We start from the raw sequence: 14,833 nt of genomic DNA, 5'->3' as shown, positions 1-14,833 counted from the left end.
GAAAAGAAAAGAAAAAAGAGGGTAAGATATTAATTTACATTTCAATATACAAATTAAAGTCATTACAAATTGAGGTTGTTCTTCTTGCTTTCTTATTTACAGAGGATGAAATAGTGTTAAGGTACATTTTAAATAAAAAAAAAAAAAAAACAAGAAAAATTGGTTTGTTGTTAGTGAATTTACATTTATGGATACAGAATTTGTCAAGAAAATAAATTAAATTTATAACAAAACAAGCTTTGTTTTTATTAGAATCAGAATGGCCAAAAATAATACCTTTAAAAGTTACAGATATATCTTGTTGACTATTAACTTTAATAAATATTTTTCCATAGTTGTTCAGTATAGAAACATGACCAAAATAAACAGTTTCTGTGTGCACTTGGCAAAATGAGCATCTTGTATCAATATTGGTTTTATATTTAATCATAAAATATTTAGCAGGGTAAAATTTATTTATTATTTTGAAAGACACTTCTTTGACTTCATTGGTGAGAAAATATTTTTGTTGTAAAGACCAAATCTTTTTCCAATTTAAATTATTCCAGTAAAAGATTGCAGGAGATATCAAGATAATATCTTCAAGAAACAGGTATCTAACCTTCTTGTTTCTTTTTTTCCTGAAAAACATATTTTAGGAGTGTCTATTGGCTCAGGTAGTAGTTATAGTTGCTGAGTGAGTGTAATCCTTATACAGATTCCTGTTGGCATCACTCCCATAACTATATGGCAAATTCTTTGGGAGTAACTGGAACATTGTATTCTGAAAGAAATTCAGCGTAAGTCATTAGTAAAACTTTTGTTGTTAAATAGCTGACAAACTAAAAGTAATCCATTATTAAACCACTGATCAAAAAATAAAGTTCTGTTTTTGTATAAAATATTTTGATTGTTCCATAAAGAATTTATGGGGAGTGAAATTATGTTTATATATTAAAGCCCATGCTAAAAGTACCTGTTGGTGGAAATTTGAAAGTTTGATTTTTGATAAGTTATAGTTGCACATCAATAAAAAAATCTATACCTCCAATACATGAAAAAGCTTGTTCAGGGAAAATATTCCAGATAGAATATTGATTTTTCAAATATCGATGAAGTCAATTTATTTTGAAAGTGTAATTTAAAGAACTAAAATCAATACAATTTAAACCACCTAAGAGTTTAAAATAACATAGTCCTACTTCTTCATATAATGGCTTTTAATCTGTTAGAGCTATCAATCAGTTTACATGTGGCTTATCTACATAGAGAGATTGCATAAAAGAGGCGTGAAAGACCATTTTGAAGCCAGCAATTAAGTTTTTTCTTTGTTTTTTCGATAATCGGATTAAAGGTTGTTGCACAGAATGGCTGAACATTTTTGCAAGCATCTGTAGCGCCATTACACGAGACCACTGATGTCATCAGTTGCGCGCAGCAGCTGGTGCGTGGTTTCGTGCAAAGAACGCGACTGTATTCATTGATTGTGGTGGAAATCCTCGTAATGCACAATTTGGTTTCTTTGCCCCAAATTCGTGGGAAGTAAAGGCAAAGCTGCAGCGTGTGTTTTTAACTTACACTGGTGTAAAACTGCACGTAAAAGGTGAGTGATATGTGGGTGTAATTCAAGAGACTGGACAGTAGATAGCTGTTAGCCAGTCAGCTAATTAGCGAATTTGCACATGCCAGAGAGAAAATACTACCAAAGCAACCGTGAATTAATCGGCTTATAACGTCGTTGCAAAACTCACAAAATATGTGTTCTCTAGATATAACATGGTAGACATGAAGCTGTATAATATATGTTTTCCGCTCATTGAGTTGTTCATAGTAGCATTTTACCATTGTGCATGAATATAAGTGCACATTTCATGAATCACGTTTGGTTAATCTCGCACAGTTTGTAAATTATTGTCTATTGTGAGTGTCTAATTCTAATACTTGCTTTCTTTGTAAATTGTTCTGCTCCTTTTTATTTGATCCTTTTTTATAAGAGTAAATGAAAACAGTATATAACACTATTTTTATGTATAACATGTAAAATAAGATGTATGCAATATATATAATATGTACTTTGCCAATCACTATATATTAGGGTGACCATATTTTGATTACCGAAAACCAGGACACTCTGCCTAGCAATGAGATACTCAAATGATACTCGAGGTTTACTCAAAGATGCCTTATAATTTCAATACATTTAAAGTATGCCTCCTCTGTATGTAAAGAAAATTGTTATATTACAAAATACTATCTATAACCAAAGACACAAATTCAGATAGGCTTCTCAGGGGTTACTCAACATGTTTTATTATGACAAGTTTCAGAAATAATGTCTCTTCTGTATTAGAAAAAAAAAAACCTAAAAAAATACCTCTGCTATATTAGCAATCCAAATTTAACAAAAATGGCTCTCACAAACTTACAAAAACTAACAAAAAATCTATATCTTTAGTTTTGTTCTTCATCTTCGTATTCCTCTTCATCCTGTTTTTCTTCATCGTCCTCCTTGTTTGCCCATCTATATTTTGCTGTAGAGTGCATCTTTCCCAGCAATTTTTTGTTGCTTAAAGGTGCCCTCGAATGAAAAATTGAATTTATCTTGGCATAGTTAAATAACAAGAGTTCAGTACATGGAAATGACATACAGTGAGTCTCAAACTCCATTGTTTCCTCCTCCTTATATAAATCTCATTGGTTTAAAAGACCTCTGAAGAACAGGCGAATCTCAACATAACACCGACTGTTACGTAACAGTCGGGGTGTACGCCCCAATATTTGCATATGCCAGCCCATGTTCCCAACATTATGAAAGGCATTAGACAAGGGCAGCCAGTAACATCTGGATCTGCACAGCTGAATCATCAGACTAGGTAAGCAAGCAAGGACAACAGCGAAAAATGTCAGATGGAGCAATAATAACTGACATGATTCATGATATTTTTAGTGATATTTGTAACTTGTCTTTCTAAATGTTTCGTTAGCATTTTGCTAATGTACTGTTAAATGTGGTTAAAGTTACCATCATTTCTCACTGTATTCACGGAGACAAGAGTCGTCGCTGTTTTCATTTTTAAACACTTGCAGTCTGTATAATGCATAAACACAACTTCATTCTTTATAAATCTCTCCAACAGTGTAGCATTAGCCGTTAGCCACGGATCACAGCCTCAAATTCATTCAGAATCAATGTAAACAATATAACAGTATACAAAACTCACATAATCCGACGCATACATGCCACATGCATGAGAACACTTTGTAAAGATCCATTTGAGGGTTATATTAGCTGTGTAAACTTTGTTTATGCACTGTTCAAGGCAAGCGTGAGCTCCGTGGGCGTGGAGCACGAGAATTAAAGGGCCAGTAGCCCTGAATCGGCTCATTTATAATGATGCCCCAAAATACGCAGTTAAAAAAAAAAAAAAAAAAAAAAAACTATGGGGTATTTTGAGCTGAAACTTCACAGACACATTCAGGGGACACCTTAGACTTATATTACATCTTTTTAAAAAAAAGTTCTAGTGCACCTTTAACAAATAAGCATGAAAGTTTATCTTATTAGAAATTTATATAGGCCTATCAACTGTTACATCGCAAGGTACATAGGAAGAGCACGAGCTGAACTCATTGTAGACCATAGCTAAAAGTTGCTCTGCTCTTACACAAAGTATCTGTTATTCAGTTACAGACGACTGCATAAATTGTGCAAAATAATGAAAACATTATAAACTGTTACCTAGAAGTAAACAACTGTAGTTTAGCCATAAGTCAACAGCGATGCTGAGAATATAGTTACCTTTATGGAATAATCCACTAATGTCTTGAGGTACAATGTGAGCTAATATTCTCGGTTGCACGTGCAATTGCGCATGTCTGCGAAACTCATTTATATTAATGTATGCTCCGCCTTCAGAAACTGAAAATCTCAGAAACCGAAAATCTCGTAACACCGGTCAATTTAATGGCCCAATGAAAAACAATGAAAACCAGGACATTTTCATCACTTTACAAAAAACAGCCAGGACAGGACGTTTGGTCACCATACTATATATTACACAAGACCAGTTATCAGTAGGTTATAAGTAATACATCTGTATTATGCAAATTATCCAGAAACAAAAACAAGATTCAGAGTACTGAATTTACCCTAATTCACATTTTCTCTCTTCTAGACGGCAAGCTGGCGCAGGTAGCAGGTTGCCAGTGGACTATGAGAGACAGTGGTGGAAGCCTGGCTCAGAACCGCTGGCAAGGGGAACTCTCCTTGACTGTGAGCCAGGAGGCCAGCAGTGTCGGAGGCATGGGAGGTGGTCTAATGGATCCGAACTCCCCTCCCAACGCCACCAGCCCCATTCACCTCAAACTAGGTCACAAGGAGCAAATCTGGACTGGAGAGTACATAGAACCAGTAGAAGTTGATGAAGAGGTTGGATTTGATGAGAATGAAGAAGATATGGAAGAGGAAGAACAGGATGAGGAAGAGATTGATTCTGATTGTGCCCCGTGGGAAGAGAAAGATGAAGTAGAAGACTGGCAAATGCCATTTGAATCGCAACCGCAAGTTATGCTTGCCAATAACTATCGGCAGCAGGTGTCCTCGCGCGAAGGGGAGGCCAAATTCAAAGTTAGAGACTTTCCCGAAAATCCCTTCCAGATTCGGCTTCATGGACTTAGGCAGCAAAGACTGAAGCGCTGGCGAAGACTACGGTCTAGTGCAAGGTTACGCAACCGGCTCGTGCAGAATTGGAAAACGTGGAGACAGCGGGCGCAGTGGGTCAGCACCTTAGGGTATCGACGGGCAAGGAGGTGGCGCCAGTATAGCCTAATTGCCAGCAAGAGACGAGAACAGGGATGTGACACCTTGGGGTCATCACAAATAGGTTTGGAGACAACAAGTGGAGGAGAAAAAGGTGAGATGTTTTCTTCTCATTGTTATAAAGAGCAACTGGGGCCACAAGGGAGTGCTAGGGGGTCTGTCAAAGTTTATAGAATAAAATTATTTAGAAAAAAAATATAAAATTAAATAAATGATTTAAAAAAAAAAGTTAAAAAAAGATATTAAGATAAAAATTGATTTAGATTTAAATAAATAATAAATCTAACAAAAAAAATACATGATGATAATAAATAGCTACCTTTTAATAAATAGTTACCTAATAATAAATAGCTGCTTTTTAAATTTTAGGATGGAGTCTCTCTCATTAGGATGGTCATATTTGGCTATCCTTAGCATCTAAAAGATTGAAAACCCTTGATAGCCAAAACTGAATTATATTATTGTTTGTTCTCTCTCCACAGAAAAGCAGTTTTTTGGTTTCAGTGGTTATCATGGGGATTCTCAATCAAATTCAGCAGTCACTGGGGTTCGGGAATACCTTTCAATACCCGTGAAGCCCACCACTCAAAAGATGGAGATGGTCCTATTGGAGGAGCACAGGTCTTATGTCCAAGGTAGAATTTCTGTTGTCTAGAAGCTGCAGAAAATGACATCCTATCTTATATTATCTCTTTAGGTTATCATATGGAAGTATGTCCAGCATATTTGGATGATATGGGTCAGGGGTCGCCAACTGGCGGACCGGGAGATGCGTCCATCCGGACCGCAAAGCCTTTTGACACAATTAAATAAATAAATGGCAAACGCCATTTAACGTTATTATAAAATCCAATTTATATCAGGCACAAAAAGGTCAGCTCAGTAGAGCTATTTGGGTCCTACATCGACAGGTTTCGAGTGCGGCGCCGGCACGAACAGTCACAGACAGTAGGCGTTTCTCAATGTCAAGGAAGGATCCTCGGAAGCCAGAATTTCGAGGATGCTACGTCATCGACATCCGTCGAAGGACTGTTCCAATGTCGAGGATCCTCGGAATTTCAAACAAGGACTGAGTCCTTCGTTCGAAAAATATCCCATACACAGGAAAGGATGCATATGTGTAGCCTTCGCGCTCTCAAATCACCCACAATCCTATGCGCGTAGTTTTGCGATCTTGTGCAAAAAATTTTTAAAAAATGTCGGACGTTAGCGGGCAATATGCTTTCAAATGTAAGTATATTTACGTTACCAAACATTTGTTATAACTGTAGTAAATATGTCAGATAAATAAAGTTTAACATTTAAATGCCAGTACAAATTACTACCGTATTGATAATATAAATAATACAAATACAAATTACGTTATTGATGGCTAACTGAACAGGACCGTCATTTAACAATTGTTAGCTTGGTTGCCGTCACCGGCATTTTTCAGCACCGAAAGCGGACCTTTTCACTGACGTAATGTCGCAATGACGTGCACTTGCTAGTCTGTTCCATTTACGTGTTCTCCGAATGCTAAAGAGGAGCCTTGCCTAGCCTCTGAAGGAAGTGACTTGGAAGGACCAGTCCTGCCAAGGAAGTATCCTTGACATTGAGAAACGCCTAGTGAAGAGAGCAGAGCGGAGCGCGGAGTCACAGACAGACGTGCAGTGAAGAGAGCAGAGAGCGGCGCACACCGATACAACTTTAGATGACAGAAAAACAATGGCATTCTCAAAAATTAAGAAAGTTGACGCTGAAAACAGAGTTTTTCGAGATGAATGGGTGGGAAAATGTGCATTTATTCTTCCTTCATCGAAATGTATGAGGCCTGTGTGCTTCATTTTTCGGAGTCTGTGGCGGTTGTCAAAAGTGGGAACATTAAACGTCATTACAAAACTAAACATAGACACTTTGAAGAAACGTACCCTCAGCAGTCCGAGGTAAGGTTGCGAAAAATAAATGAACTAAAAGCCCAATATGAGCGATCCACACGGGTCCTCTCTCACTCACTCACCGCCCAACAACGAGCATATGAGTGTTCATTAAAAATACAGTGGATTTTAGGAAAGCAAAACAAGCCCTTTACAGATGGGGAAATAGTAAAGGGAGTGCATGGATGCTGCATGTGAAACATTTTTAGATGGAAAAGAAAGACATGAACTGAGAGAAATTAAACAACCCCCCCTTTCTGTTGCAAAAGCCACAAGAAGATCTGAAATGTTAGCACAGGATGTGCAGTCACAACTTGATGCTGAGTGTTCAACATTACATTTAGAAAAGTACAGACAATACATGAGAATGAAAATAACATGTGATATGAGATCTGATTTAATTGAATCAGAGAGGTTTGTGTTCATTGATTGTGATTGTTAATCTCAGTTTAGAAGAAAACAGACTTAGGTTTTCCTTTTTAAGTTGTTAATGTTGAAATGAATGCATGTTGTGCAGATTTAGAGATGCATTTTGCACTGTTCCCTTCATATTTTTGTCAGACATTGTTACTGGATAAATAGATTAGACATTAGACATTGTTACTGGAAAAAAATTTAGATATTTTTTACCAAAGCGACTGAAAGGACATACAGTGACAGAACAGCATTAAAATGAGATCGATTTGTGAAGGATTATTTATGCTTATACATAAGAAGAGACATTATTCAATATACATGACAACATTATATTTTGTTCAATAAAAACAAATATTTACACTAATTTCTTTAGTCTGGCCAAAATGTCCTTGGCTCTGTAGTGGTGGTACCTCATGCATGCGTTTATTTATTTCTCAGGTCTTCTTGATGAATACCTTCGAAAGTATGGAAGTCTAATTCCTGTACATTCAGATGATATTGTCGAGGAACTGCAGGGCGTCTTTAATGAGGACTTCTCTCAGCCTCACAGGTCTTGCACATGCACAACCTCAAATACACTCTTTTTAATTATTTGTCTTTGTGCATCTAATGTGTGTAACATAGATCTTTAGAAAGAAAGCTAAAAAGCTTATTTTTTTCTTTATTATGTTCCCACAGGAAAGTTGTGGTGCAACATTTAATTCAGGTTTACCAGAGGTCTCCAGGGACTGCCATGGTGAAAGGGTTCCGGGTGAATTACAAGCGTCATGTTCTCACTATGGATGATCTTAGCACCCTCTATGGACAGAATTGGCTCAATGACCAGGTCAGTTTTGACTTATATACGATAAGTTTAAAGGGATAGTTCACCCAAAAATGAAAATTTGATGTTTATCTGCTTACCCCCAGTGCATCCAAGATGCATCCAAATTAGGATTTTTAACTGCAACCGCTGCCGTCTGTCAGTCAAATAATAGCAGTGGATGGGAACTTCAACTATTTTTACCTCTAATACACCATGTCCAACTTCGTTCAGCTTCCTGTTAGTGAGGTCAAAAACGCGTTCTGGTGACGGAAGTGATGTCTCGCCCATATACTTCAATGAGCGCGAGTCATCACTTCCGTTGTCAGAGTGCGATCAGACCTCACTAGCCGGAAGCTGAACGAAGTTGGACATAGTGGTGTATAAGAGGTAAAAAATTATATAAATACTGTTTGGTTTCTCGTACAAACCGATCGTTTCGTGTCTTAGGACATCAATGTATCGTCACGAGCCGCAGGTTTTAATTTTGATTTGTCTATGGAAGTTTTTTCGACTCTTATTGTTCAAGTTCCCAATCACTGCTATTATTTGACTGACAGACGGCAGCGGTTGCAGTTAAAAATCATAATTTGCGTTCGACTGAAGAAAAAAAGTCACCTACATCTTGGATTCCCTGGGGGTAAGCAGATAAACATAAAATTTTCATTTTTGGGTGAACTATCCCCTTAATTATTTAGCTTTTCTCAGTTGTGCTTATGCTCGCATTGTTTTTTCATCTGATTTCTTAAGGTCATGAACATGTATGGAGACCTTGTGATGGATTCAGTGCCTGAAAAGGTGATTTTTTTTTTTTTTTTTTTCCTCTCTTTCTTCTCATTTCTCCTATGTAATTCTTCTGTTCTGCCATATAGTTCATTTGTATCCACTTGCATTCAGTGGTTTCTGTTGTGTCTAATGGCATCTCATTTACTTTTAGGTACACTTCTTCAATAGTTTCTTTTATGACAAGTTGAGGACCAAAGGTTATGATGGAGTGAAACGGTGGACAAAGAATGTAAGAACTGTAAATCTCTTATTATTTGATTTGAAGTTCACTACCATTCAAAATTTTGGATTACCATACAAAAATGACTTATTAATGTTTTTGAAAGAAGTCTCTTATGTTCATTAAGGCTGCATGTATTTGAATAAATAGAAAACTAATGTTATTACAGTTTAAAGTAACTTTTCTATTAGAATTTATTTCAAAATGTAATATATTCATGTGATGGCAAAGCTGAATTGTCAGCATCGCCGGTCTTCAGTGTCACATGATCCTTCAGAAATCATTTTAATATGCTGATTTGGAGCTCAAAAAACATTTCTTACCATCATCAACATTGAAAACAGTTGTGTTGCTTAAAGCGTTAGTTCAACCAAAAATGAAATTTCTGTCATTTATTACTCACCCTCTTGTCGTTCCACACCCGTAAGACCTTCGTTCATCTTCGGAACACAATTTAAGATATTTTTGATGAAATCCGAGGGTATCTGATCCACACGTAGGCAGTAATTGCACCTTTTGACGTCCAGAATGGTAGTTAAAAACATGGTTAAAATAGTCAACATGACTGCAGTGGTTCAACAATACTTTTTGTGCACAAAAATAACGAGTTTATTCAACAATTAGAACCGTTGTCATATGTAGTGAACTCATTATTAGCCGAAGCTGAACACATGAGCAGCGCGACGCATGTGTGTGATGCTAACACAGGATCCTGCCAGTAATGAGCAGGCATTCGGACGTAAAAAATGAAGCCTCCACTGAGTTAACTACGTATGACAACGGTTCAGATTGTTGAATAAAGTCATTATTCTTGTTTTGTTTTTGCGCACAAAAAGTATACTCGTCACTTCATAACATGATAATATAAATGTTGAACCACTGCAGTCATTCTGACTATTTTAACCATGTTTTTAACTACCTTTTTGGACGTCAAAAGTTGCAATGTGTGGATCAGATACCCTCAGATTTCATCAAATATTTCTTAATTTGTGTTCCGAAGATGGGAACTTACGGGTGTGGAACGACATGAGGGTGAGTAATTAATGACAGAAATTAAATTTTTTGTTGAACTAATCCTTTTATGGGTTCATTCTTCATTGCAAATCGTTAAAGTAAATCTGCAGAACGCATGTTCATGTTCTTGCTTTCATCAACACAAGTTCAAACATGTTTCAGGTGGACATCTTCCAGAAGGATCTTTTGTTGATTCCCATTCATTTAGAAGTGCACTGGTCACTGGTCTCGGTTGATATTAAACGGCGCTCCATCACATACTTCGATTCTCAGCGAACTCTAAATCGCCGTTGCCCCAAGGTATAAACCTCATAAAAAATATAGTGTTTTATGTATTATAGTACAGTCAAAATCTTCTCCACAAACAATGACATTTCTTTGAACCTGTGTGTAATGTCTAAAGCCCGGGATACACTGCACACTGTGCGACATGGATTTTTTTAAACTTGGGTACAACAAGCATGTAGTGTGTACGATGATGACATCTATTGAATCGTAGGCTATGATGCAAGTTTCTGTAGAATATTAAAACGTCATCAGCATGCGCTAGTGGTAAACAAAAAGACCATGTTGAATCACACTTTGGCAGCTGTAGTTTTTGTGTTGTGAAAAGAGCTTGAGGTAAGCAGTTTTAAGCTTTAGCGCCATGTTGCATTGATTTCATGAAGCATATTGATCGGCTGGCCACTGGTCAGTAGATGTAGGTCGTAGCGGCAAACACACTGTGCGTTGATGCTGAATTTCTGGCACTGTCAGAAAATGATCATAGGCTATCTTTGGTCACAAGACTGTGACAACAGCCATCTTTGTACCAGTCTCACTGTATGACATAGGACCATCGATTAGAGCCACGATCACGATTTGTCTGGGACAGCCAAAAATCGTGCAGTGTGTCCCGGGCTTAAAACAATGTAATAAAATCTTAACCTTTGTCTTTATGTTTGTTACTCTAATTGGTTAAGTGATCATTTTTTTCCCTCCACAGCATATTTTTAAATACCTGCAGGCAGAAGCCATGATAAAAGACAAGAAAGACTTTCTCACAGGGTGGAAAGGGTTTTTTAAAATGGTGAGTCCAGACACTGCAGTGACAATTTCCTCAAATTGCTACTTGTTGTGATGGCTCAATGACGTTCAGCTTGCCTTTTTTTTTTCATCTAATGCTGCACAAATGTCTGAATGACAGTTGATAAAGCCTCTTTTATGTTACAGAATGTTGGCAGACAGAATAATGACAGTGACTGTGGTGCATTTGTCCTGCAGGTATGTACATACACCATATTCATAGAGCTGATCATGGTCTGAGGTTTTATGTCACCTGAATGCATTACACACAGTTAAACATGCTGAGAAGATGCTACTATTTTATGTGATCACAGATATCTTGTGCATCATGGCACACATGAGTTTTGAGGCAGTCTCAATAGAGATGTGTTAGGCTTACCTTCGTCAGTCTCCACGACAGGCGCGGCATTTGGTTAAAGCATACACTTATATCCATCGCCAACTGTAAGCTCTTTCTGCTGTGGTCTACTAAAACCCTCAAAGGCACCAGGGCTTGTTGAAGAGAACAAAAACGCGGATCTTTAGGAAGTTTTATTCGTCCACATTCTTAACTACTTGCCATTCTTTTCTCCTCTTATCGCTAGGAAAGCAGTGAAGACTTGCATCGCTTCTCTTGTGGCTCATCGACTGAAAATTACAACCAAAAGCTGCACAATGTGGCATTGTATATTATATTCCGAGTTGTGTTGCATTAAAAATAGCAATAGGACAGTGTCAGTAGAGTAGTGAGTGCAACCATTTGATGTCACCGACATAGAACGCAAACAGAATGGCCATTGTCCAAATTGGTCCAAATATGTCACGTTTTTTTTAAATAACGTAAATCTTTCATGGGTTTTTTACTACATATTTCAGTAAGAGACATCATTTATGTTATATTAAGCCATATAAGTCTTAACACCAGGGATTCCCTTTAAAGGGTTAGTTCACCCAAAAATGAAAATTCTGTCATTAATTACTCACCCTCATGTCGTTCCACACCTGTAAGACTTTCATTCATTTTCGAAACACAAATTAAAGGTGCCATAGAATTGAAAATTTAATTTACCTTGGCATAGTTGAATAACAAGAATTCAGTACATGGAAATGACATACAGTGAGTCTCAAACTCCATTGTTTCCTCCTTCTTATATAAATCTCATTTGTTTAAAAGAGACCAAAGAACAGGCGAATCTCAACATAACACCGACTGTTACGTAACAGTCGGGGTGTACGCCCCCAATATTTGCATATGCCAGCCATTCAAGGCATTACACAAGGGCAGCCAGTATTAATGTCTGAATCTGTGCACAGCTGAATCATCAGACTACGTAAGCAAGCAAGAACAATAGCGAAAAATGGCAGCTGGAGCAATATTAACTGACATGATAACATGATATTTTTTGTGATATTTGTAAATTGTCTTTCTAAATGTTTTGTTAGCATGTTGCTAATGTACTGTTAAATGTGGTTAAAGTTACCATTGTTTATTACTGTATTCACGGAGACAAGAGCCGTCGCTATTTTCATTTTTAAACACTTGCAGTCTGTATAATTCATAAACACAACTTCATTCTTTATAAATCTCTCCAACAGTGTGTAATGTTAGCTTTAGCCTGTTAGCCACGGAGCGAAACCTCAAACTCATTCAGAATCAAATGTAAACATCCAAAAAAATACTATACTGACATGATCTGATGCATGCATGCATGACGAACATTTTGTGAAGATCCATTTTGAGGGTTATATTAGCTGTGTGAACTTTATGCAATGTATATAAAGTCGAGAGCTTGGAGCCGGGGAGCACGAGCATTTAAAGGGGAAGCAGCCTGAATCGGCACATTTATAATACAAAATTAAAATAATTACAAAAATTAATAAAAAAAATCTATGGGGTATTTTGAGACACCTTAGACTTATATTACATCTTGTGAAAAAGCGTTCTAAGGCACCTTTAAGATATTTTTAATGAAATCTGAGCTATTCTGTCCCTCTATTGACAACTACGCAACTACCACTTTAACGCTTCAGAAAGTTCATAAAGAGATTGTAAAACTAATCTATTTGATTTGAGCAGTTTAGTCCAAATTTTCAGAAGAGACTTTGATTGCTTTATATGATGAACAGATTTAATTTACGCTTTTATTCACATATAAACATTCATCAACTCACACATCAGTTGTGGTAAACAGAAGCTCAAGCATGTTTGCTTGAGGTTCATTCTCATGTTTTACCCAGAACTTCTGAGCTTCCGGAAGAGGTTTTTCACGCGTCAAGCAGGTATGATTGAGCTTCTGTTTATGTTCGCTGATCAAAGTTTATATGTGAATAAAAGCCTAAATTCAGTCTGTTCATCATATAATGAAGTCTCTTCAGAATATTTGGACTAAACCACTCAATTCATATGGATTAGTTTTATGATCTCTTTATGAACTTTTTAAATCATCAAAGTAGTAGTCGCATAGCTGTCTAATATATGGAGGGACAGAAATTGCTCGGATTTCATTAAAAACATCTTTGTGTTCCAAAGATGAAAAGTCTTACGGGTTTGAAACAACATGAACGTAAGTAAATGATGACAGAATTTTTGTTTTTGGGTGAACTATCGCTTTGACATGCTTCATCCAAAATGCAACAATCTGTATTCCACAAAGGCACAGAGAAATATTGTCAGAATATATTTTGTTCGAGATGTCTTTTCCCCAATTCTACACACAAGATTTACCTTTTATTTCTCTCTTCATTTTTTCCACCTCCTCTTTAGTACTGCAAGTGTCTCGCATTGGGTCAGCCCTTCACCTTCCGTCAACAGGACATGCCCAAGCTGAGGAGACTTATGTACAAAGAACTGTGTCATTGCAAGCTCTCACTGTGATATTTGTGTAAAGGCTGCACAACCAGTGGGGAAAAAGATACATTTGTCCAAAAAGCCTGAAAGACTTCACAATGAGGATATTTCATCCTCATACACTTTTATTTTTATTTTGTATAACCTTTTCAGTTGGTTTCATACTGGAGCCCAACATCTTGACTGAAAGATCTGAGGTAATCAACTGTTGACAGCCTGTCTTGCCCTTGTGATGTACTGCCTAAATGGATCACTCTGTTGTGGGTTTTGTATTTGTTCTGCGCATAAAGATGAGAGTAACTGTGCCCTGATGCAAGTGACGAATCATGTCTGCAGTTTTGTTTTTAAATAAATCATCTTGTGAAAATAACGATCTGGGTAATCATCAGAACACTTAAATTGTTATTCTGTTAGTCACATCGCAATTAATAATGTGTTAACCAATAATGTGTTCACCATTATTCAAACTGGAAATAATCCCAGTAAGCTTTTCACAAAACATTTATATGACTTTAAAATGACCCAATGGTAGTAACAATAGCTGTGAATCATAAATGACACACTTGCAACATTTATGAACAGGAAAACAGCTCTTGGGTAATAAGGGAAGGGTTACCTCTGACTATATTTTCTGGAAGTGAACAAAACTTTTTTTTTTTTTACTCTTAGTAACAGTTAAAAAACAAACACAAAACCCAAGGGGAGGCCAAATGGAAATAAGCATATTAAGATGAAGTTAACATATAAACGAAGTTAACTGATGGTCCAATATATAATCCCTTCATAAAAATAGGTCCTCATATATTGTGGCTATTTAGTCGCTTTTACATTTTCTGATTATGAAACGAACTCAAATAGACAACAAATATTTTAGGGCCAGAAAAGTGGTTTGTACTTTGTGAATATATATATAAAATGAATTTTGTTATTTTACTAAAAGAAAATTAAGTATTTATCATTTAAAAATATATATATATTCTGGAAAACC

At 36.6% G+C, this 14,833-nt stretch overlaps 1 protein-coding gene across 1 annotated transcript; it reads left to right on the top strand.

The window, feature by feature from the left end:
• The first annotated feature begins 1,408 nt into the window (after positions 1–1,408).
• senp3b (SUMO specific peptidase 3b) lies at positions 1,409–14,202 on the top strand. The gene is made up of 11 exons (XM_067401691.1): positions 1,409–1,582; positions 4,155–4,892; positions 5,281–5,433; positions 7,570–7,681; positions 7,810–7,957; positions 8,684–8,731; positions 8,871–8,948; positions 10,116–10,253; positions 10,939–11,022; positions 11,166–11,216; positions 13,762–14,202. The coding sequence occupies exons 2-11, from the start codon at positions 4,193–4,195 to the stop codon at positions 13,870–13,872; spliced, it is 1,623 nt and encodes a 540-aa protein (XP_067257792.1). The 5' UTR covers positions 1,409–1,582; positions 4,155–4,192; the 3' UTR covers positions 13,873–14,202.
• Positions 14,203–14,833: the final 631 nt, after the last annotated feature.

This window comes from Chanodichthys erythropterus, chromosome 11 (assembly GCF_024489055.1).
Source record: "Chanodichthys erythropterus isolate Z2021 chromosome 11, ASM2448905v1, whole genome shotgun sequence".
Classification (NCBI taxonomy): domain Eukaryota; kingdom Metazoa; phylum Chordata; class Actinopteri; order Cypriniformes; family Xenocyprididae; genus Chanodichthys; species Chanodichthys erythropterus.
This window is presented reverse-complemented; position numbering and strand designations above follow the sequence as displayed.